Below are 23,427 nucleotides of genomic sequence, written 5' to 3' on the forward strand. Positions count from 1 at the left end.
GCCTCAGCAGCAGCAGCAGCTGAGTCCCCTCTAAAAGTCCTATAGAGGGAGACAAAGGGGTCGGAGAGGTTCTGGACGCAACCCCTCTTCTTCCTCCTCTGCTCCCAATGAGGCCTCAGGGAAGCAGCCCTAGATCCCCCATCCCGGATCATGTAAGACCTGTGGGGGGTCGGGTGTCCTACTTTCTACGGGGTTGGAAATCTGTTACAACCGACCTTTGGGTTTTGAACCTCGTAGAGACTGGGTACGCCCTTCCCTTTCGGGAGTTTCCTCCCCCTTACCCTCCTTGCCAAGGTTGTTGCTCGGAGGACCACCTGCTTCTCCTGCAGAAAGAAGTTTTAGCCTTGTTTCAGAAGGGTGCAATAGAGGTGGTTCCGGAGCAGGAAAGGGGTCAGGGATGCTACTCCCGGTATTTTCTGATTCCCAAAAAGGACGGCAGATTGCGTCCAATTCTGGACCTCAGGATCTTGAACTTTTACCTGAAACAGGAGAAGTTCAAGATGCTGACCCTTGCGCAGGTTCTTCAAGCGTTGCAGCAAGGAGACTGGATGGTGTCGCTCGACTTGCAGGACGCGTACTTCCATGTCCCAATCCTGAAGTCGCACAGGAAGTATCTCCGGTTTACGGTTGGGTCGCAACACTACCAATTTGCGGTCCACCCGTTTGGTCTTACTACCGCACCTCGAGTCTTCACCAAGGTGATGGCGGTGGTGGCTGCTCATCTCAGGAGGTCAGGTGTCCCAGTTTTCCCTTACCTGGACGACTGGCTTCTGAAGGCAGAGTCCCCAGAGATGGTGCAGCGCCATCTGCAGGTGGCAACTCAGCTGTTGTTCGACTTGGGTTTTTCGATCAATGTGCCCAAATCTCACCTGGTGCCCTCACAACGCAACCTGTTTATAGGGGCAGTACTGGACACTACTGTGTGTCGGGCATTCCCTCCTCCTCAAAGGATTCTCAACATTCAGGAGATGGTCCCTTTATTCCACAATGGAGCGGTTGTTCCAGTTCTGAAGGTCCTTCGCCTGCTCGGTCTGTTCGCCTCCTGCATTCTGTTGGTCAGCCATGCACGCTGGCACATGAGGGCGCTCCAGTGGTGTCTCCGCAGGCAGTGGTATCAGCACAACGGGGATCTCGGGGAGTCGATCAAGATCTCCGGAGAAGCTGCGGCGGATCTGTCTTGGTGGAGCGTGGAGGGCAATCTGTCTCAAGGAAAGCCCTTCCATCTACCTCCATCGGTGGCCACGGTGATAACGGATGCATCCACTTTAGGGTGGGGTGCTCATCTGGGGGACCTGGAGATCAAGGGTCTTTGGTCTCCAGAGGAAAGGTTGCTTCATATCAACCTTCTGGAATTGCGGGCGATTCGTTTGGCACTCAAGGCCTTCCTCCCTTCCCTTCGCAGTCGGTCTGTTCAAGTCCTGACGGACAACACGACAGCGATGTGGTATATAAACAAACAGGGAGGAGTAGGGTCTCTTTGTCTCTGCAGAGAGGCCCTGCGTCTATGGTCCTGGGCTCAGGACCATCAGATTTGTCTGATGGCAAATCATCTGGCCGGGGTTCTGAACGTGCGTGCGGACAGTCTCAGTCGGCAGTTCTCCGCCGACCACGAGTGGAGGCTCCATCCGGAGGTGGTTCGTCACGTCTTTCGGACGTGGGGGACACCTCGGGGGGATCTGTTTGCCACTTTCGAGAATGCGCACTGCCCGTCATTCTGCAGTCTCCAGTATCCGTTGCAGGGGGCGTTGGGGAAAGCGTTTCAGTTGAGTTGGGGCTCTCGACTCCTTTACGCGTTTCCTCCCATACCCTTGATTCCTCGGGTTCTGAGGAAGATTCGCCAAGACCGGGCCCAAGTCATATTGGTCGCCCCGGATTGGCCAAGAAGGGTGTGGTACACAGATTTTCTCCACCTCTCCTTGTGCCCTCCGCTCCGTCTCCCTCTGAGGGCAGACCTCCTCTCGCAGTCGGAGGGGCAGGTTCTACACCCCCACCTCCAGAGCTTACACCTTCATGCCTGGAGATTGAACGGGGCAACCTGAGTTCTTTCTCTCTCCCGCCTGATGTGGTGGACGTTATTTTATCGGCCAGGCGACACTCCACCAGGTCCATTTACTCCTACAGGTGGTCTAAGTTTGTAAAGTGGTGTGGAGAGAGATCCATTGATCCTTTAAAGGCCCGTCTGTCCAATGTGCTCCAGTTTGCTCTTTCCTTGGCTCAGCAGGGTTTTGCTGTGGCCACGGTCAAGGGCTACCTTTCGTTCTTATCGGCATTTCTGTGCCTCCCAGATCAACCTTCACTATTTAAATCTCCGGTTGTTCTGAGGTTCATCAAGGGCCTTACAAATATGTTTCCTCCCACTCCATTTGTAATGCCTCAGTGGGACCTTAATCTTGTTTTAACCTTTTTAATGGGGTCCCCTTTTGAGCCTCTTCATTCTTGTCCTTTGAGGCTGTTATCTTTTAAGGTGTTTTTTCTTGTAGCCATAACCTCGGCAAGGAGGGTGAGTGAGCTTCAAGCTCTTAGTTCCAAACCTCCTTTTCTTACCTTACATGCTGAAAGGATGGTTCTCAGGACCAGGGCTGCTTTCCTGCCAAAAGTTGTTACTCCTTTCCATTTGGGGCAGTCTATTACCCTCCCTGTTTTCTATCCACCCCCTCATCCTTCCAAAGAAGAGGAGAGACTCCATCGCCTTGACCCAAAGAGGGCTATGAGTTTTTATCTGGACAGGACCAAGGACTTTCGTATTGATGACCAGCTTTTTATTGGCTACGTTAGTCGTTCTAAAGGTAAAGCGGTGCACAAGCGCACGCTGTCAAGATGGATTATACTGACCATCAAGATCTGCTACGCCCTGGCTGGTAAGACTCCTCCTGAGGGTATTCGTGCTCACTCTACTAGAGCTAAGTCTTCGACATCTGCTCTGGCCCGGGGTGTTCCTGTGGCAGATATTTGTAAGGCCGCGACTTGGGCCTCCCTCCATACTTTCGCAAAGCATTATTGCTTGGACTCTGAGATGAGGAGGGAGGGCCACTTCGCGCGCTCTGTATTACAAGACTTTTTGGTATAGGAAGGTGGACACCCTCCTCCGGGAGTGGGACTGCTGTGGGAATCTATTCACAAGGTGAGGAATCCACTGGCAGATGTATCCATCAGAAGAACAAGTTACTTACCTTCGGTAACGCTTTTTCTGGTGGATACAGTATCTGCCTGTGGATTCCTCACTGACCCACCCGCCTCCCCGTTGTCCACCTTTGTATACCATGAAGTAGGTCTTGTGGTAATGTTTTTATGCTTTGTTGTGCAATTGTAGGAAATGCTTGTTTATTTAGCATTCTTTTCCTTTGTATGCTATGCATATGTGTTGGTGTATTGTATACTGTGTATACTTTGAGTCTGTCGTTAGTCCACCTGTTCGCCTCGAAGGCACGGGGAAAAAATGGGTGGAACTGACGTCATCACGCCGACGTGGGCTTCTTATGGCTCCGGTGACGTCGATCGGAGTCGCGTGCGGAGCCGGTGTATTGTGACGTCGCCCACGTCGACGTGGAATGCCGGGGAAGAAAAGTTCTGTGGAATGCTGGCGCGGGGGATATTCACAAGGTGAGGAATCCACAGGCAGATACTGTATCCACCAGAAAAAGCGTTACCGAAGGTAAGTAACTTGTTCGTTTAGAATGAAAGAGTTTTAGGACACTTCGGAAGGAGCTAGGAGTTAGAGACTTGGAAACTAGACCCTAGGATAGTCAGTACCCTTGTGAGCACCGGAGTACTCAAGTTACCTAGCCCACGGGCTGCGGGTGCATAGGTGTGAACTTGCGTCGGGTTTCGTTGTTGACTCCTATGGGTGCCTGAAGAAAAGATGCTGACAGGCAGTCAGTGAAGAGTGTCCGGTGGATTCCAAGGCTGGAATCAAGAAGGAGGATACCTGCAAGCAGAGGGGACAGAGTCTAGGTCACCAGCCAGGAGCCGGGAAGGAACCAGGGAGGAACCAGGCGATGTCGTGAAGATGCAGGTGAAGAGGTGAAGCTTGTCGCAGCAGCCACGGGTACCAGGAGGTGTCAAGGACGACCAGAACCAGGAGCCGAGCTGCCCCACGAAGGCTCTTGCTGTTGGCGGCGTCTATGTCAAGTTGGGACCCAACAAGCCTTGGCAAGCGCAACCCACGCAGGATGAAGGACTTGCTTATGTTGCAGACCAGGAAGGTCTGAGGTGCTTCTCCTTCACATGTTACCAAGCACTCTGCCTCCAGGATTGGCAAGGCCTGCCATAGGAGTGGCTGATAGGTACACATGTGTCTATAAGATAGGTATAGGAATACTACACCTAAGCAAGGAGTGATTACACAACCTTGCCCCGGTTGTGTGATCAGCCAGTTGTGTCATAATGGAAAGCCAGGCCAGGGGTGGCATAATACATGCTGCAGCCCCTGGTAGGCCTAGGATACACCTATGCCCTGGGTACCTAAGGTACACTGTACAGGTGCCAATAAGGTGATCCTATCCAAATGGGTTATGCACCTAAAGTACATAGTATTAATTTAGAGAGAGAACAGCAGGGCTGTGGGTCTGATTAGCAGGCCCACAGCCACATCTAAGTCGAAAACCAGTGGAGCTAAAGCAAAAGTGGGGGTGAACATAGAAAGCAGACCCTACTCTCCTACACAACCCCCCTCCCCCCCCCCCCCCCCCCCCAAACTTAGGGACATTAAACTAACCTTGACCAGTTGAGTCTTCATGTTCTAAGTGGAAATATCTGGAGAGTCCATCTGCATTGGCATGGTCAGTCCCAGGTCTATGTTCCACTGTGAAGTCCATCCCCTGTAGGGAAATGGACCACCTAAGAAGTTTGGGATTTTCACCCTTCATCTGATTTAGCCACAAGAGAGGGGCTTATGGTCTGTCTGAATCTTGAAGTGAGTGCCAAACAAGTATGGCCTCAGCTTCTTCAGGGCCCAAACCACAGCAAAGGCCTCCCTCTCAATAGCTGACCAACGTTTCTCTCTAGGGGTCAACCTTCAACTTATAAAAGCAATGGGCTGGTCTTGACCATCTATATTAAGTTGTGAAAGAACAGCTCCCACACCCAACTCAGAAGCATCTGTCTGGAAAATGAACTCTTTGGAGTAGTCTGGACTTTTCAGAATAGGTGCACTGCACATGGCCTGCTTCAGGTCATCAAATGCTTTTTGACTGACAGCTTACTGTCCACTGAACTTTCTTTGGCATTTTCTTGGAGGTCAAGTCATTAAGTGGTGTCACAATGGACCAATAGTTCTTAACAAACTTTCTGTAGTACCCAGTCAGGCCCAAGAAAGCTCTGACCTGAGTCTGGGTAGTTGGAGGAGTCCAGTCCTTTATGGTCTGGATCTTGCTCTCCAGTGGTTGAACCTGACCCCCACCAACTAGGTGGCCCAGGTATACAACCTTGCTCTGCCCTATCTGGCACTTAGTGGCCTTGATAGTGAGGCCTGCCTTTTGCAGGGCCTCTAAAACATTCCTCAGGTGGACCAGGTGATCCTCCCAGGTGGAGCTAAAGACAGCAATATCATCAAGATAAGCTGCACAATAATCATCCAACCCAGTAAGGACTTGATTCACCAACCTTTGGAAAGTGGCAGGTGCATTCTTCAAACCAAAGGGCATTACCACAAATTGATAATGTCCTCCTGGGGTCGAGAAAGCAGTTTTGGCCTTTGCACTCTCAGCTAGTCTGATTTGCCAGTAGCCTGCTGTCAGGTCGAATGTGCTCAAAAACTTAGCAGCTGCCAGTCTGTCAATGAGCTCATCTGCCCTAGGTATTGGGTGGGCATCTGTCCTAGTGACAGCACTGAGACCTCTGTAATCCGCGCAAAACCTCATCTCTCTCTTACCATCTTGGGTGTGGGGTTTTGGCACAAGAACTACAGGACTAGCCCAAGGGCTCTCTGAAGGTTCAATGACTCCCAGCTCCAACATCTTTTGTACCTCAACTTTTATGCAGTCCCTGCCATGGTCAGGTTGCCTGTAGATTTTACTCTTCACAGGCAGACTGTCACCAGTGTCCACCTCGTGGGTGCACCAGTTTGTCTGACTTGGGGTCAGAGAGAACATATGTCTGTAGGATTGCAGAACTTGTCTGCAGTCCTGTTGCTGATGGACAGTGAGGCTGTCAGAAAAGACCACACCATCAATTGAGCCATCATCAGGGTTCTGAGTCAACAGGCCTGGGAGAGGGTCACTCTCTTCCTCCTGCCCCTCATCTGTAGCCATGAGTAAGCCCATGTATGCCCTGTCAACCTATACCTTCAATCTGTTGACATGAAGCACCCTGTGGGGGCTTCTGGGAGTCCCAAGGTCCACCAAGTAGGTGACTTCTCCCTTTTTCTCAACAATAGTGTGGGGTCCAGACCACTTGTCTTGGAGTGCTGCTGGGGCCACTGGCTCCCACACTCACACTTTCTGGCCTGGCTGGTAAACAGTCAGCACAGACTTTTGGTCATGCCAAGCTTTTCTGATGGATACATCTGCCAGTGGATTCCTCACCTTGTGAATATCCCCTGCGCCACCTCTCTGTAAGCAAACAGAAGGCAGGGTAAAAGGATGTCCCATCTTTGCCTAAGCTTGTCTGGTAAACCTTTTATCATTCCCTTTAGAGTCTTGTTGAATCTCTCAACAAGCCCATTGCACTGTGGGTAATAGGGTGTGGTGAACTTGTAGTTCACACCACACTCCTTCCACATTGCAGTCAAGTATCCTGACATGAAGTTGGCACCTCTGTTAGAAATGACCTGCTTTGGAAAGCCCACTCTGGAGAATATTCCAAGCCGGGCCCTTGCCACAACCGGTGCTGTTGTGGTCCTCAGGGGAATAGCTTCTGGATACCTGGTGGCATGGTCCACTATCACCAGTATGAATCTGTGCCCAGATGCTGTTTGTGGGTCCATTGGTCCTACAATATCTATGCCCACTCTTTCAAAGGGAACCCCCGCCACAGGTAGTGGTATAAGGGGGGCCAATGTGGTGCCACCTGATTTGCCACTGGCTTGGCAGGTGACACAGGAGCGACAAAACTCCTTGGTATCTTCTGACATATGGGGCCAGTGAAAGTGAGGGACAAACCTGTCCCAAGTCTTGTTCTGGCCTAAGTGTCCTGCAAGGGGAATATCATGGGCCAAGGTAAGAAGGAAGCCTCTGAACTTCAGTGGTATGACCTACCTCCTGGATGCACCAGGCTTGGGGTCTCTAGCCTCTGAATACAGTAGCTCTTCATCCCAATACACTCTATGGGTACCTTGAGCATTCCCTGCAGCCTCAGCAGCAGCCTGCTGTCTGAGGTGTTCAAGAGAGGGGCAGTCTAATTGTGCCTGCCTCAGATCTGCCCTTGAAGGTCCCCCTGTCCCAAGAAACTCAACCTGATCAGGTTCCAGTTCTTCTAGGACAGTTCCTTCAGGGCTCTCAGAATCATCCTCCTGTGAGGGCTGATCCAATGCCTGAGGCAGGGGGGAAGGCACAGCCTTTACCCTACTGCTCTTTCTCTTGGTTTGTGACTGGTCCATAGTTTCAGGATCCAGCACTTGTTCAGTGGTGCACTTTTTGGCCTGTGACCTCTTCACAGCAAGGACATGTGCATCTATCCTCAGCATTTCTGCATGGGTCCTATACTCCACTTCAGACCAGACTGAAGATTCAAGATCATTGCCCAGTAAACACTCTACAGGAAGGTCTGAACTAACAACAACTTTCTTGAGGCCAGTTACCCCTCCCCAGGAGAAGTTAACAATAGCCACACTATGGGAGGTAGTGGCATTACAAGTGTTGGTCACTAGCTAGTTCTCACCTAGTATGATCTGTCCAGGGTCCACAAAGGCAGGTGTCACCATTGTGACACTAGCCCCAGTGTCCCTGTAGGCCTGAGCCATTCTTTGGTTGATAAAAGGAGTCTGTCTGTACTTGCCCAGGTTACTGGGGCCTACAGTAGAGGACAAAGCTAAGTCCCCATCACAGATCAGAACAGCCTGAGTAGGTATTCTGACTAGGCCAGAATCCTCCTCAGTTCGCAGGGTTAACCCTACTACACCCTTTTGCTGGGAACCACCACTTACAGCTGAACTAGGGGGTACAGTTGCCTTAGGGGCAATGGTGGCTGGGGGCTTATCCTTTTTGGTGCGCTCACTAAACCAATGTGAGTTGGACTTACAATAGTTGCACCATGGTTTCTTTTGGCCATCTTTCTTTTTATCCTTTTTGGGACCACCCTCCCCCTGAGCCTTTTGGGGGCCTGGTGAAGACTTCTGGTCTTTTTGTTTCTGATCATTACCCTTCTGGTCTGCCTTTTTCTGATCACCGCCCTGGTTCTGGTTTTTCTGCTTAACTCTAGTCCTGACCCACCTATCTGCCTTCTTTCCCAATTCTTGGGGAGAAGTCAGATCAGAATCAATCAGGTGTTGGTGCAGTAGCTGGTTTTGACAGTTGTTAAGGATTTGTTCTCTCCTGATCAAATTATACAATCCTGTATAGTCCTTAACCTTACTTCCCACTAGCCAGCCTTCCAGAGCCTTAGTGGCACAATCTACAAAGTCAGTCCAGTCCTGAGTCTGTGTCTTCTGGGTATCCCTGAACAACAACCTGTATTGTTCAGTGGTTAGGCCAAACCCATCAATTAGAGCACTCTTCAGGACAGTGTAATTGTCTGCATCCTCATCACTAACTGTGAGGAGCTTGTCTCTACCTTTCTCAGAGAAGGAGAGCCACAAGATAGCTGCCCACTGACTTTGGGGTACCTGCTGTACTTTGCAAGCTCTCTCCAAAGCAGTTATCCATTTGTAGATGTCATCCCCACACTTGTAGGGAGGGACAATCTTGCTCAGGTTTCTATTATCATAGTGACTGTCTCTATCTTTGGGGATATTGCTGCCACCAGTGGGTTCTAACCCACTTAACTTCTGCTCTCTAGCCAGAGCAAGCTTCTCCTTGGCAAGGGCAAGTTCTTCCCTCTCAATTCTCAGATTAGCTTCCCTCATTCTGGCTTCATGCTCCTTTCTCTGGGGGGGAAGTCATTCCCCTTTGAGAAGAGGCATTAGAGATGCTAGAGACATGGGAGTGGATGGATTCCCCTGAAGGGGATCTGTCTCTCCAACCTCTCTGGTTAAGCCCACTTGGGGGTCTGTATGGGGGAACCCCATGCAAACTCCCATGTAAGCTTAGGTTAGCCTGGCTAAGACTTCCTACTTGGCCCTGGCTGTCTACCTCATCATCTGAAGTCCCCTCGGACTCATCTGTAGTGGGTAGACCCTCCCTTGTACCTAGGGTACTAGCCTGTGAGGTCCTAAGAGCATCATATTCCTCTAGGATCTGCACTAGCTGAAGGAGGGGAGGGTTTGCACCCTGTTTTAACTTTCTGGAGGTACACAATTGTCTCATCTCCTGAAAAGTTAGGGTATCATATCTAGAGGGGGTCTTTTTCAGACCTGCCCCTCCTGAGAGAGCATCTCCTTGATCTCCTCCCAGAGACATGATCTAGTGAGGGTGTGGTGTGTGCACCTACCTACACTAGTTGTTTCTACTAAACCTCTCTAGTAGTTGTAGTTAGGGTGTGTTAGGCCCTTCAACCTACAACAACTAAGTCCAGTAGGACTTAAGTATTATAATCTATGTTATATGTACCTAAACAATATCTGTGTGATCTTTCAATTTAGTATCTCAAGATTACAATGGTATTACAACAGCAAGCTCAGATCCCAACCGGTGCTCACCAATGTGTGAAGTTGGCCTGATGTATGATGTCACTAGTTCTAGTGTACACCTTACATCAGTCCAAACAACCCTTATGGTGATTGGTTGTAAAGTCAACCTTATAGACCAGCTATCCTAGTGGTAGCATGGACAAGAGCAGTCTTAGGCTAAACTCTGAATGGCATGTGAAGCCAGCTGTGATACCATATATAATCCCTTGAATACCAAATGAAAGGACACCACAACAGATATATATATAAAATAAAGTGTATTTATTCTAGTCAAACCCTCAGCACTCGTTATGAGATTCGAGGTAAGTACAACACAGTCTTATTTAAGCATACATTAAGTCACACAGGTAAGTAATACAGTTAGGCCCTAGGGGCCACGCAAACCATATACTAAGTAAGTGGTATAAGGACCACTGTCACTGAAATAGGATAGGCCTAGGGAATCGCTGGGGCTACACTACACTACCAACAGTTAGGAAGTGGGAGGCCCACGGAATTCAGGTGCAGAGTGGAAACACTCACGCGTAATGCGTATAATCGATAGAAATAGTACAGTTTTGAAATGAGCAGTTTAAGGACACTTCTGAAGCAACTAGAGAGTCGAGACTCGGAAACTAGACCCTAGGATAGTCACTACCCTTGTGAGCACCGAAGTACCCAAGTTACCTAGCCCACAGGCTGCGGGTGCATAGGTGTGAACTTGCGTCGGGTTTCGTCGTGGACTTCTATGGATGCCTGAAGGAAAGTTGCTGACAGGCAGTCAGTGCAGAGTGTCCGGTGGATCCCAAGGCCGGGATCAAGAAGGAAGGGTACCTGCAAGCAGAAGGGACAGAGTCAAGGTCACTAGCAAGTGACCACGTGGAACCAGGAAGGAACCAGGCGATGTCGTGAAGATTGCAGGTGAAGGGTGAAGCTTGTCGCTGCAGCCACGGGTACCAGGAGACGTCGAGGGCGACCAGGAGGTGAGCTGTCCCACGAAGGCTCTTGCTGTCGGCGGCGTCGAAGTCGAACTAGGACTCACCAAGCCTTGGCAAGTGGAACCCACAAAGAATGGAGGACTTGCTTCTGGTGCAGACCAGGAAGGTCTGGGGTGCTTCTCTTTTGCAAAGAAGCGGGAGCCAGTCTGGAGGGGCCAAACCAGCAGGGAAGATTTACAGGTGTGTCGTCATAAAGGCCGCTAGCCAACGGGCAAGCAACCGGACAGACGCGGCAAGCAGGAAAATGCAGAAGGGCCCCACGCAGGACTCTTGGAGTGTGGGGGGCTGATCTTCGGTGCAGATGGTGCTTGGGGTTGGGGCTTCTCAATCCCCGGTGCACAACTTCGAGGGTACCTCAGAAGCTGCGCTGGAAGATACTCGCCACTTTTCCCAGGTAGCCGGTCCCACGTCTCTCGTCGCCTTCAATGGATCTCAGCTCGGCTGTGGATGTGGATCAGGGTCGGATAAGTCTGGAAGTCAAGGCTCTGGTCGGGCTCTGCAGTCGGTCCCTCGTAGAACTTCATCAAAGCAAAGGGTAGTCTCTTGATGGTGCCGGTTTGCACAGGGTAGCAACTCCTTGGCCACAAGGGAGATTCTTCAGTCTTCTTCTTTCGTCGAATGTCGAAGGTCCAGAGTTTCTGTTCAAGTTGCCGGTTCAGGATAATCTAATCTCCTGGGGCCCAGCTACCACTCTTATACCAATCTGGGGGGCTGGGTTGCCTGCTAAGTCACGCCTTATGGGTGGGACCTGGGAGGGGGGTGGTTACACTCCCTTCCCTTTGTCCAGTTTCGCGCTAGGACTGGGGCTGGAGTGCCCCAGCACCGGTTTGAACTGGACTATGCATGGGACACCTTGTGTGCCCAAGGCAGTGTCTCATTCTATTCATCCCTCCCTGCCCCAATACACCAAGGCCTGTCTGGGGTGGTGCTCGCACCTCCCAAGGCAGGAAACCTATTGTCCAAGCCTCCCTTGCCGGGATCACTCCCAGCAGCAGGAGGTCAGACTCGTGTCTGTGGCAGCAGCATCCATTTTGTGATGCTGGGGCTCTGGTTAACTTTAACCGGGTAAGTAGGTTACAACATGTCTTCTCCCTCTAGAAGGGAGGGATAATATCTTCATCCCCAGAAATGGGATGGGAGTATTATTCCAAAGTGTTAGACACCTTACACGACATGTTTCGATAAAGCCAAACCATAGTTACCATAACCGTTTGAGATTATAAGGCACTTTAAGAGTATATGGTAGGCTATATCATAGAACAGCTATAAGGACATGGTTCCGAAAGCTGCAGACAGGCTCAGCTCATGCTAGAGCACCATCTCACATGTTACCAAGAACTCTGCCTCCAGGATTGTCAAGGCCTGCCATAGGAGTGGCTGATAGGTACTCATGTGTCTATATATAAGATAGGTATAGGAATACTACACCTAAGCAAGGAGTGATTACACGACCTTGCCCCAGCTGAGTGATCAGCCAGTTGTGTCATAATGGAAAGCCAGGCCAGGGGTGGCATAATACATGCTGCAGCCCCTGGTTGGATACACCTATGCCCTGGGTACCTAAGGTACACTGTACAGGGGCCAATACGGTGATCCTATCCAAATGGGTTATGCACCTAAAGTACATAGTATTCATTTAGAGAGAGAACAGCAGGGCTATGGGTCTGATTAGCAGGCCCACAGCCACATCTAAGTCGAAAACCAGTATAGCAAAAGCAACAGGGGGGCCACATGGGAGAGGCGGATATCAGAGGCCTCTGGTCTCCGGCGGAGTCCCTGCTCCATAGCAACCTACTGGAGCTGCGGGCGATCCGGTTTGCACTGACTGCATTCCTTCCCTCTGTACGGGGAAGTGTAGTGCAGGTGTTCACGGACAAAACCGCCATGTGGTATTGCAACGTGCGGGGTGGGGTCATGGACCCTTTGTCAGGAGGCTCTGCACCTCTGGACATGGCTGAAACATCAGGGCATCACCCTGGTGGTTCAAAACCTGGCGGGTTCTCTGAACGCCAGGGCGGACAAACTCAAATGCCAGTGCGAATGGATCATGAATGGCGTCTGAACTCGGATTTGGCGCAAGGCCTCTTTCAGCAGTGGGGAGAGCCTTGGTTAGATCTATTCGCCACCGAAGAGAACGCGCAATGTCATCAGTTCTGCGTGTTGGAATTTCCAAGGCAGCACTCGCTCAGAGACACTTTTCGTCGTGAGTGGAGCTGCGGTCTGTTGTACGCCTTTCCGCCTATACCACTTCTACCCAGAGTGCTGAAGATGATCAGGCGCGACCGGGCCCAAGTCATCCTTGTGGCTCCGGATTGGGCCCGAAGATACTGGTATCCCGAGCTACTCAGTCTGTTAATCGATCCCCTGATTCGACTGCCTCTTCAGGAGGACCTTCTGTCGCAGCTGCAGGGGACGGTCCTCCACCCGAACCTGTCCAGCCTCCACCTCCATGCGTGGAGATTAAGTGGCGAAAGTTGATGCTATTTGAATTGCCTCCTGAAGTCTGTGATGTCATTCTGGCAGCCAGGCGTCCCTCCACTAAAACGGTATACGCCTGCAGGTGGAACAAATTTGTGGCATTGTGCACAGCAAAGGCTGTGGATCCCCTTTCCGCCCCTCTTTCTGAAGTTCTCCTTTTTCTTCTTTCCCTGGCCCAGCAGGGCTCTGCTCTGGGCACCCTCAAGGGATATCTTTCAACTGTTTCTGCCTTCTAACAGCTTCCTGATCAGCCTTCTCTTTTCAAGTCCCCTGTTGTTGCTAGATTCTTTAAAGGCCATTACTCACACGTTTCCTCCTGTCACTTTTGTAATGCCTCGGTGGGACTTGAACCTGGTGTTAACCTACCTGATGTGCGCTCCCTTTGAACCACTTCATAATTGTCCTCTTCGTCTTCTGACTCTTAAGACTGCTTTCCTGGTTGCCATCACCTCTGCCAGACAGGTGAGTGAGCTCCAGGCTTTTTCTTCTAAACCTCCTTTCCTCTCTGTCCATCCGGATAAGGTTGTTCTCAGGACTCGTCCTTCCTTTCTCCCTAAGGTGGTTACTGCCTTTCACATCGGCCAGTCTGTTACATTGCCCACCTTCTTTCCGCATCACTCGAAAGAGGAAGAGAGGCTCCACCGTTTGGACCCAAAACGTGCGCTCTCCTTCTATCTGGACCGCATGAAACAGTTCCGGGTGGACAACCAACTCTTCGTTGGCTACGTGGGCGCTAAGAAGGGGCGGGCGGTGCACAAGCGAACCATCTCTTGGTGGGTCGTTTTGTGCATCTGAAAGAAACATGTTAGTTAGATTCCTCACCTTAGAATATCCCCAGGCGTCAGACTGGATCCGGAAGATTTTTCGTCAGCAATACCCCTTGCGCGTCGCTAGGCGTCGTCTGCGGCTCCGCGTCCGTCGTCGGCGTCGTGCGCCGGGATGACGTCGTCGGAGTACTTAGATGCCGCCCTCGCGCGCTGACGTCAGTTCTTCTTTTTTCCGCGCCAGTAAGCGCAGATCCGGGAGAGCTACCCCTTTTAGTCTTTTTTGACTAAATCTTTTTTGATCATTTTTGATCCTTGTCTGTCGACATCTGGTGCCGGTAGGATGCCTGGGTTCAAGGCTTGCGAGGATTGCCATCGACTGATGTCGGTGACCGATCACCACCGCCGGTGCCTTTACTGTTTAGGCCCCGACCACGACGCGGAGTCGTGCTCCGATTGCCAGGCCCTGACTTCGAAGGCTAGGCGGGAGCGGTCCCGCAAGCTTCTCGAGCTTCGCCACTCGGCTCCGCGTCGTGCGCGATCCCGGTCCAGGAGGAGGTCCAAGGATCGCTCGCGGAGCCCTAGCCGACGCCACCACCGATCGTCCGGCTCCAAGTCGTCGGGTAAGTCCAAACATTCTAAGAAGTCCAAGAGGCGACATCGCTCTTCGGACTCCCCTCGACGGTCGCGCGACTCGGCCGAGGGTCAGGGTGGTTCCACCCCCGCGGCTCCGGCGGAGCCGCAGGCGCCGCGTTCGTCCCCACACCCTCCGGTCCCTGGGACTAACGCGACGTCGGCGGAGATCAGTGCCTACCTCTCGGCCATGAGGAGACTGGCCCCGCCGTCGACGCCCGCTGGCGCGCCTTCGGGCCCCGCGGGCTCGACTGGGCGACCTTGCCTGCCGGCGGCTCCGGCCCCGGCGCCGTCGACGACTCCGGTCTCGACGCCGCAGGTCCCCGCGGGGCCCATTCCTGGGCCCCCGTCGACGCCGGTTAACCTAATCACTCCTCCACCGGCGCCGACGAATGAACCGCCGACGCCTTCGGCGCCGACTCCGGACGGCGTCCAACCCCAGTTTAGCCCTATTCCGGACCCGACGCCGCAACGGCGTCGACCGACGCCGCGTCCGGCGCCGCTTGAGACCTATCATCTCTACAGTCCGGCTCCGATCATTCCTCCTGTCTATCAGGAATCGGAAGACGGGGGCGACTGGGAGGGGTTCGAGGACCCTATGGCTGTTCAGTCACAGCTTTCACAGGACTGGGCAGATGAACTGGGGGAGGCCAGTGGGCTGGACACCCCGCCAGACACTGGATTCACTTCTCCTCCGACTGTGGCTTCGGAGGAGGGTGCAGCATTTTCTGTGGTGCTGCGCAAGGCGGCCACAGCCCTTGGGCTCGAGCTGCCTGCCGTGGCTGTGAGGACTAACATCCTCACTGAGGTGCATCAATCCGCAGCAAGCTCCACTGAGCCTCTGCTGCCGTTCAATGAGGCCCTCACTGACGTTCTGCAGGGCACCTGGTCCAAGCCCTCCACAGTTCCTCCTGTGGATAGGAACGTCGCCAGGCGCCACCGCCCTGCTCCGGGCGACTCCAGTTTCCTGTCCCAACACCCCACCCCCGAGAGTCTGGTCATCCAGGCCTCTACCTCCCAATCCTCCTTCCCGACCGCTCCGCCGGACCGGGATTCCAAGAGACTCGAGCAGCTTGGCAAGAAACTGTTCTCGTCCCTTAGTTTGGGCCTGCGGTCTTTGAACACCGCCTGTCTCTTGGACCGTTATTCCCATTCTCTGTGGGATACGGTGGAGGACGTGCTGCCCCTGTGTCCGGAGGAGGCCCGGACACGCCTTACCCAGGCTTTGGCCGATGGGAGGGATGCAGCACGGCACGCCATACGCTGTGGGCTTGACACCACGGACTCGCTGGGTCGGGCGATTTCCACCACGGTGGCGCTCCGCCGCCACGCCTGGATGCGGTCCACGTCATTTTCCGGGGATGTCCAGTCCACCCTCATGGACATGCCCTTTGATGGCACTCGCCTGTTTGGTGAGAAGGCGGACAGTGCGCTGAACCGCTTCAAGGACTCCCGGGCTACGGCCAAGTCCTTGGGCCTCTCGGCTCCGCGGGCGCACACCTCCGCTTTTCGCCCCTTTCGTGGCCAAGGAAGGGGCGCCTCCTCGCGTCCGCAAAGCCACCAGCCGCAGAACCAACCTGCGCGCGGTCGCGGACGTGGTTTCCGCCGTGGCGGAAATGGAGGACGACGTGGTCAGCCCACCTCCACCCCGGCAGCATCCGCCTCAAAGCCCTCCTAGTCCGAGCTTTCAGGCCCATACCACGCCAGTGGGCGGCAGAGTTCGCCATCACCTGCTCCACTGGCGGTCCATAACATCGGACAGGTGGGTGCTGCAAATCGTCCGAAGGGGCTACTCCCTCCCCTTCGAGACGACCCCTCCAGCCATGCCACCGCAGCACCACCGTACCTCGGGGGATCATTTGAATCTTCTCCGCGAGGAAGTTTCGGCTCTCTTGGCCAAGGGGGCCGTCGAGCGCGTTCCGGGTCCAGAAGTAGGTCGTGGTTGTTATTCCCACTACTTTCTGGTTCCCAAGAAGGGCAAGGGGGGCCTACGCCCTATCTTGGACCTCCGGAATGTCAATGCCTTCCTCCGAAAGGAAAGGTTCAAGATGCTAACGTTGGCTCAGGTTTTAGCTGCCCTAGACCCTGGAGACTGGATGGTAGCGTTGGACTTGCAGGACGCATATTTCCATATCCCCGTCCTGCCGGCCCACCGGCGTTACCTGCGGTTCACGGTGGGCCAAGAGCACTTTCAGTTTACCGTGCTCCCCTTCGGCCTCACCAGTGCCCCTCGGGTGTTCACGAAAGTGATGGCGGTGGTCGCAGCTCATCTGCGCAGATCAGGGGTTCCAGTCTTCCCCTATCTCGACGACTGGTTGTTGAAGGCGGGCTCGCCCCAGGCAGTCGTCTCCCACCTCCAGACTACGGCGGATCTCCTGCATTTGCTGGGGTTTTCCATCAACGTGCCGAAGTCACACCTGAGTCCCTCTCAGAAGCTCCTCTTCATCGGAGCGGTTCTCGATTCGGCGCAGTTCCGGGTCCATCCACCGGAACAGCGGGTCCGGGATATACAGGCCCTGATTCCCATCTTTCGGCCTCTATCCCGGGTTTCGGTCAGGCTAGTGTTGCGGCTTCTGGGGCTGATGGCCTCCTGCATCCTACTAGTGCATCACGCCAGGCGGCGCATGCGGGCTCTGCAGTGGGACCTGAAGTTTCAGTGGGCCCAGCATCACGGCAACCTGTCCGACCATGTCTTGATCTCGGAGGGCACTGCACAACAGTTGCAGTGGTGGCTCACGGACCGCGAGTGGGTCAAGGGCAAGAGCCTCTCCCTTCCCCAACCGGAGCATGTTGTAGTGACGGATGCGTCCCTCCTGGGATGGGGTGGCCATATGGGAGAGGCGGAGATCAGAGGCCTCTGGTCTCCGGCGGAGTCTCGTCTCCACATCAACCTGTTGGAGTTGAGAGCGATCCGGCTTGCACTGAAAGCCTTCCTTCCCTCTGTCAGGGGAAGTGTCGTGCAGGTGTTCACGGACAACACCACCGCCATGTGGTATTGCAACAAACAGGGCGGGGTGGGGTCGTGGACCCTTTGTCAGGAGGCTCTGCGCCTCTGGACATGGCTGGAACACCAGGGCGTCACCCTGGTGGTTCAACATCTGGCGGGCTCTCTGAACGCCAGAGCAGACGAACTCAGCCGCCGGTGCATGATGGATCACGAATGGCGTCTGAACTCCGAAGTGGCGCAAGGTCTCTTTCAGCAGTGGGGAGAGCCTTGGTTAGATCTATTCGCCACCGAAGAGAACGCGCAATGTCAGCAGTTCTGCGCGTTGGAATTTCCAAGGCGGCACTCGCTCGGCGACGCTTTTCGTCACGAGTGGAGTTGCGGTCTGTTGTACGCCTTTCCGCCTATACCACTTCTGCCCAGAGTGCTGAAGAAGATCAGGCACGACCGGGCCCAAGTCATCTTGGTGGCTCCGGATTGGGCACGAAGATACTGGTATCCCGAGCTACTCAGTATGTTGACCGATCCCCCGATTCGTCTGCCCCTTCGGGAGGATCTTCTGTCGCAGCAGCAGGGGACGGTCCTCCACCCGAACCTGTCCAGCCTCCACCTCCATGCGTGGAGATTGAGCGGCGGCAGTTGATGCCATTTGACTTGCCTCCTGAAGTCTGTGATATCATTCTGGCAGCCAGGCGTCCATCCACAAAGTCGGTATACGCCTGCCGGTGGAACAAATTTGTGGCATGGTGCACAGCAAAGGCTGTGGATCCCCTTTCCGCCCCTCTTTCTGAGGTTCTCCTCTTTCTTCTTTCTCTGGCCCGGCAGGGCTCTGCCCTGGGCACCCTGAAAGGTTGTCTTGCTGCCCTCTCCGCCTTCTTGCGGCTTCCTGATCAGCCTTCTCTTTTCAAGTCCCCTGTGGTTACACGCTTTCTCAAAGGCATTACACACACGTTCCCTCCGGTCCCTTTTGTAATGCCTCAGTGGGACTTGAATCTGGTCTTGACATTCTTGATGTGCGCTCCCTTCGAGCCTCTTCACAATTGCCCTCTTCGTCTTCTGACTCTTAAGACTGCTTTTCTGGTAGCCATCACCTCGGCTAGACGGGTGAGTGAGCTCCAGGCTTTATCTTCAAAGCCTCCTTTTCTGTCTGTTCATCCGGACAAGGTTGTCCTTCGGCCTCGTCCCTCTTTTCTTCCTAAAGTGGTGACTCCATTTCACCTTGGGCAGTCTGTCACCTTGCCCACCTTCTTTCCGCCTCCGCATCCTTCCAAAGAGGAAGAGAGGCTCCACCGTCTGGAACCAAAACGTGCGCTCTCCTTTTATCTGGACCGCACAAAACAGTTCCGGGTGGACGACCAGCTTTTTGTTGGGTACGTGGGCGCTAAGAAGGGGAAAGCTGTGCACAAACGGACCATCTCTCGGTGGGTCGTTTTGTGTATAAAAATTTGCTATTCCTTGGCTAAAAAGGACCCTCCTGCTGGGCTGCGCGCCCATTCTACTCGGGCCACGGCGGCTACTACTGCCTTGGGACGGGGAGTCCCTTTGCAGGACATCTGTCAGGCGGCGACGTGGGCTTCGCTACACACGTTTGCCAGGCATTATTGCCTTGACAGCCAAGTCCGGAGGGATGGCTTCTTTGGCCGTTCTGTCCTCCAGGACTTTCTGGTGTGATCTTGGTTCGCAGACCCACCACCGGGGATGGTATTGCTTGGGTATCTATTCTAAGGTGAGGAATCTAACTAACGTGTTTCTTTCAGATGAACAAGTTACTTACCTTCGGTAACGATGTATCTGTAAGAAACATTAGTTAGTTAGATTCCTCACCGACCCACCCATCCTCGCCGTTCTGCGAACTGACATCTAGGGTTAAGGTTATCCTTTTCAGGCCCCTAGATTTTATTTTTGGCACCAGTGTCGGTCTTTGCATGGCTCTGCGTTCCTGGCGCGGAAGGCTATGTACAAGAACTGACAGCGCGCGAGGGCGGCGTCTAAGTACTCCGACCTCATCCCGGCGCACGACGCCGACGACGGACGCGGAGCCGCAGACGACGCCTAGCGACGCGCAAGGGGTATTGCTGACGAAAAATCTTCCGGATCCAGTCTGACGCCTGGGGATATTCTAAGGTGAGGAATCTAACTAACTAATGTTTCTTACAGATACATCGTTACCGAAGGTAAGTAACTTGTTCATCAAGACCGGTTATTCCTTTGCTAAGACGGAACCTCCTGTGGGGCTGAGGGCCCATTCCACTCGGGCTACAGCGGCTACTACTGCCCTGGGACGGGGAGTCCCTGTGCAGGACATTTGTCAGGCAGCAACGTGGACCTCGCTGCACACGTTTGCCAAGCATTACTGCCTGGACAGCCAAGTCCGGAGAGACTGCTTTTTTGGCCGTTCCGTTCCCCAGGACTTCCTGGTGTGATCTTGGTTTGCAGACCCCCCAACGGGGTTGGTATTGCTGGGGTATCTATTCTAAGGTAAGGAATCTAACTAACTTGTTTCTTACAGATGAACAAGTTACTTACCTTCGGTAACGATATATCTGAAGGAAACATTAGTTAGATTCCTTACCGCCCCACCCATCCTCCCCGTTCTGCGAACTTATATCTAGGGTTAAGGTCATCCCTTTCAGGGCCCTAGATTCATGGCACCAGTGTTGGTTTCTTGCATGGCTCTGCGTTCCTGGCGCGTAAAGCTATGTACAAGAACTGACGTCAGCGTGCGAGGGTGGCGTCTAAGTACTCCGCCGGCGATCACGACGACGGACGCGGAGCCGCAGACGACGCCTAGCGACGCGCAAGGGTATTGCTGACGACAAAATCTTTCCTGATCCAGCCTGACGCCTGGGGATATTCTAAGGTAAGGAATCTAACTAACTAATGTTTCTTACAGATATATCGTTACCGAAGGTAAGTAACTAGTTCTTTACTACTCTTACTAACTCCATTATCAGCCTCTGCGAGAAAACAATCCAACAATGGAGTCGATGCCCATGGGCACTATCACCGAAAGGTGTTGTCACCTTCCTCGTGACTTGAAAGACTTCTGCGAAGAAAAACAAAGTGCAAACATCCGAACCCAACACTAGATGGCAATCTGTGCACAGCATATGACTACAGCTCTGTATGCCAAGAACAGATGCATACTGGGTAAGTAGCATTTTCCTTCTGTCTGTTGCATCCCCCCAAGGAGTAGAGGCTTCAACAATTTAACCCCAATAGAGCGCTTAACTTTGAAATTGATCACACTATTGTGCACTGGTAGATGACCAATTATATGTGGGTGTTTCTGGTAGCCCAGACACCTTATCCAGATAGATTTTTCTCTGTATAAAAATGTGCTATGTTTTCGCTGTGAAGGAGCGTTATGAGGACCTTTGAGCTCGTTCTCTGAGAGCCAAGACCTCTGATGGGAGGCTAGACCCAGCTAGTGTGCTGTGGCACCACTACTTTAAAGCAGTAGCAAACATTTAAATTGACACTTGTCTCTTTGGCAACAATAGGAGGGGATCGTTATCCAGCAAGACCAAGAAGCATCATCTGAGGGGTGTACTTCCTCTTCTCCATAGATCAGGGAGAGGTTTTCGAATGGAATCTGTGCTCTTTTTGAGAAAAATAAATGGCACCTGCTTTGTGAAGTATTGCATTCCATAGTTCGCACACTGCAGAATTACAGAAGGAATTGGCCACATGAGTCTGAATCTCACTGATGAGGCCTATCATGGGAGAAAGATGTCTGGGGTTACTTGTGCCCCATTTAATGAGACCCATTTCATAGCTTTCCACAGTGAGCCAATCTGCATTTGATTTGACTGTGTCTGAAATGATTGGAACTTTTCATTGAAATAGTAATATCAACACTTCTGCAATTGGTCAGATCCTTCTGCTTATCTGATCTCCCCTACAAGAATACTGGTGAAGGTGCTTATTCTGCACCGGTTATTGGCTTAACTATGTACTAGCTCATATTATTTTACTAATGTATAGTTTAGAGAAGAGGGTTCCATTGCCAGCACAGTAAAACCATGTACTGTATTATTGGAAATTGGTTTGCAACTTAATCTAGTATTAAACAAATCGAAGAGCTAAACTTATTTTGTCTGCTTTGCAGGGTGTATCGCACATTCCTGGAGGGCATGCGCAGCCTGCATTTGCTGCGGACGACGACGATGCATCATGGGATTGATTGAAAAGCAACCAAAGCATGTCTATGCTCCAGATCTACTACTGAGAAAGTTATTTAAAAAAAACTGTTTGCTGGATTTCTTTTTCATACAAGCTTAGTTATGTTTTAGAAAGTGTCTTATCACCTGTGGAATTTGCTTTTTGCCTAGTCATGTCTGGATCTTTACATTCTGTAAAATATTATATATATTTGTCTGTTAATAAAATGTTTGTGGACCATTCCCAAGTATTGAAAGGTTTGTACTGCATGGTAACTGGGTGATGTAACCTGAAAGAGTTGAAAGAAAAAAGGAATTTAATGGAGCCCTGTCCTCTACAGAGTTGAGTTCCCACTCCCTGCTTTTTTTGCTCTGCATATTTTTCTTCGTTCGCTTCCTAGTAAAGTCTGAGTCTAGTGTGCTGCTTTTTAATTCCTTATTAGCTCTCAGGGTGCTGTTTTAATTCTCAGTTTGTGTGTTCATGTGTTTTTCAATAGTTCTTACAAACTGATTTCTTACTTCTGTTTTAGTTCATGAAAAGCAGAATGTATGAGTGTCTGCTGTGTAGATGTCACTTTAAAAGTTGTGGCTGTTGGTGTGAAGTTCAAGCAGACAACTTCAGCAACTGACATTAGAACATAATCTTTGCCAGACGAGGTGCGATCGGCGCCGACTAAAGTCGTTTTGGCGCTGCATCGACGCCGGGTTGTTGACTCTTCTCCGGAAGCTTCTGAAGAGAGTTTGTAGTCGCCCTCGCAGGATCCCCCACCTCCTCAGGAGCCCGTGGACCCGGCAGACTCCCTGCCTCCTCAAGAGCCCCATCAGGCCCTTCATTAGTCAATGGAGCTCCCTTCAGTTGGGCATTGGTCGCACCCTCAGTGTCTGGGGAGGCTTAGCTTACAGCCCTCACCTACAGATGAGCTGCTGTCACCTCCACGGAGGGCTTCCGAGGCTGGTGCGGCTTTTCTGAGAGTAGTCTCCTTGGCCACTCGGATTTTAAACATGCAACCTCCTTCAGTCACCTTATCTGTGGACCCTCTACTTGATGTCCTTCTCCGTGGGTCAGGAAATGTGGAGCCGCTTCTGCCCTTTGAAGCTTCTCTTTATGATGCCCTTTTGGGCACCTGGGTTCTGCCAGCTTCAGGTGATCCGGTGGCTTGTTCTGTCTTGCACCACCACCGTCCTGCTCCACATGATCCAGTTTGCTTATTTGTCCATCCTGATGTGCAGGGGTTTGTTTTGCAAACTGCCTTCGCTTCCTTGCCCCGGCTAATGCTTCCTCCCTCCCGGGAGTCTTGATGGCTTGAGTCATGGGGTCAGAACATCTTTGCCTCCACTAGTTCTGCTCTACGGTCACTAAATACAGTGTGTGTCCTGGCTCAGGCTACCTCTGCCCTGTGGGACTCTGCAGAGTTTCTGCTCTCCGCTACTGCTGAAGGCACTCGTCTTAACCTCCATCTTCTCCGGGATGGCCGTGACCTTGCTGAATTTACAATTGGCTCTGCCTTGGATACTGCTGATTCCTTAGGCCGGGCTATGGCTGGTTTGGTTGCCTTGCGGCGCCATGCTTGGTTGCGATATAGCGTCTTCCCGGAGAATATCAGAGAGCGACTTGTTGATCTACCCTTTGATGGGGTATTGTTTGATGCTCACGCTGAAACTGCTGTTCAGCGCCTCCTTGCGGGCTTTCACTCCCTCCCCCTTAGGCCTGTATTCCTCAGGCGTTTGTTCCGGGGTGGTAACTTTT

The 23,427-nt window shown here is 52.4% G+C and overlaps 1 protein-coding gene across 4 annotated transcripts in view; it reads left to right on the forward strand.

The window, feature by feature from the left end:
* The window catches only part of DDX4 (DEAD-box helicase 4), a 1,682,862-nt gene extending 1,660,939 nt beyond the window's left edge, over positions 1–21,923 (forward strand). For all 4 annotated transcript variants that reach the window (XM_085631316.1, XM_085631317.1, XM_085631319.1 and 1 more), the window contains one exon: positions 21,629–21,923. In XM_085631316.1, the coding sequence (XP_085487442.1) occupies positions 21,629–21,703 (75 nt within the window). In that variant the 3' untranslated portion in view covers positions 21,704–21,923. The remainder of the gene's footprint in view (positions 1–21,628) is intronic.
* Positions 21,924–23,427: the final 1,504 nt, after the last annotated feature.

The sequence above is a fragment of the Triturus cristatus genome, chromosome 2_1, assembly GCF_964204655.1.
Source record: "Triturus cristatus chromosome 2_1, aTriCri1.1, whole genome shotgun sequence".
In the NCBI taxonomy this organism is placed as follows: Eukaryota; Metazoa; Chordata; class Amphibia; order Caudata; family Salamandridae; genus Triturus; species Triturus cristatus.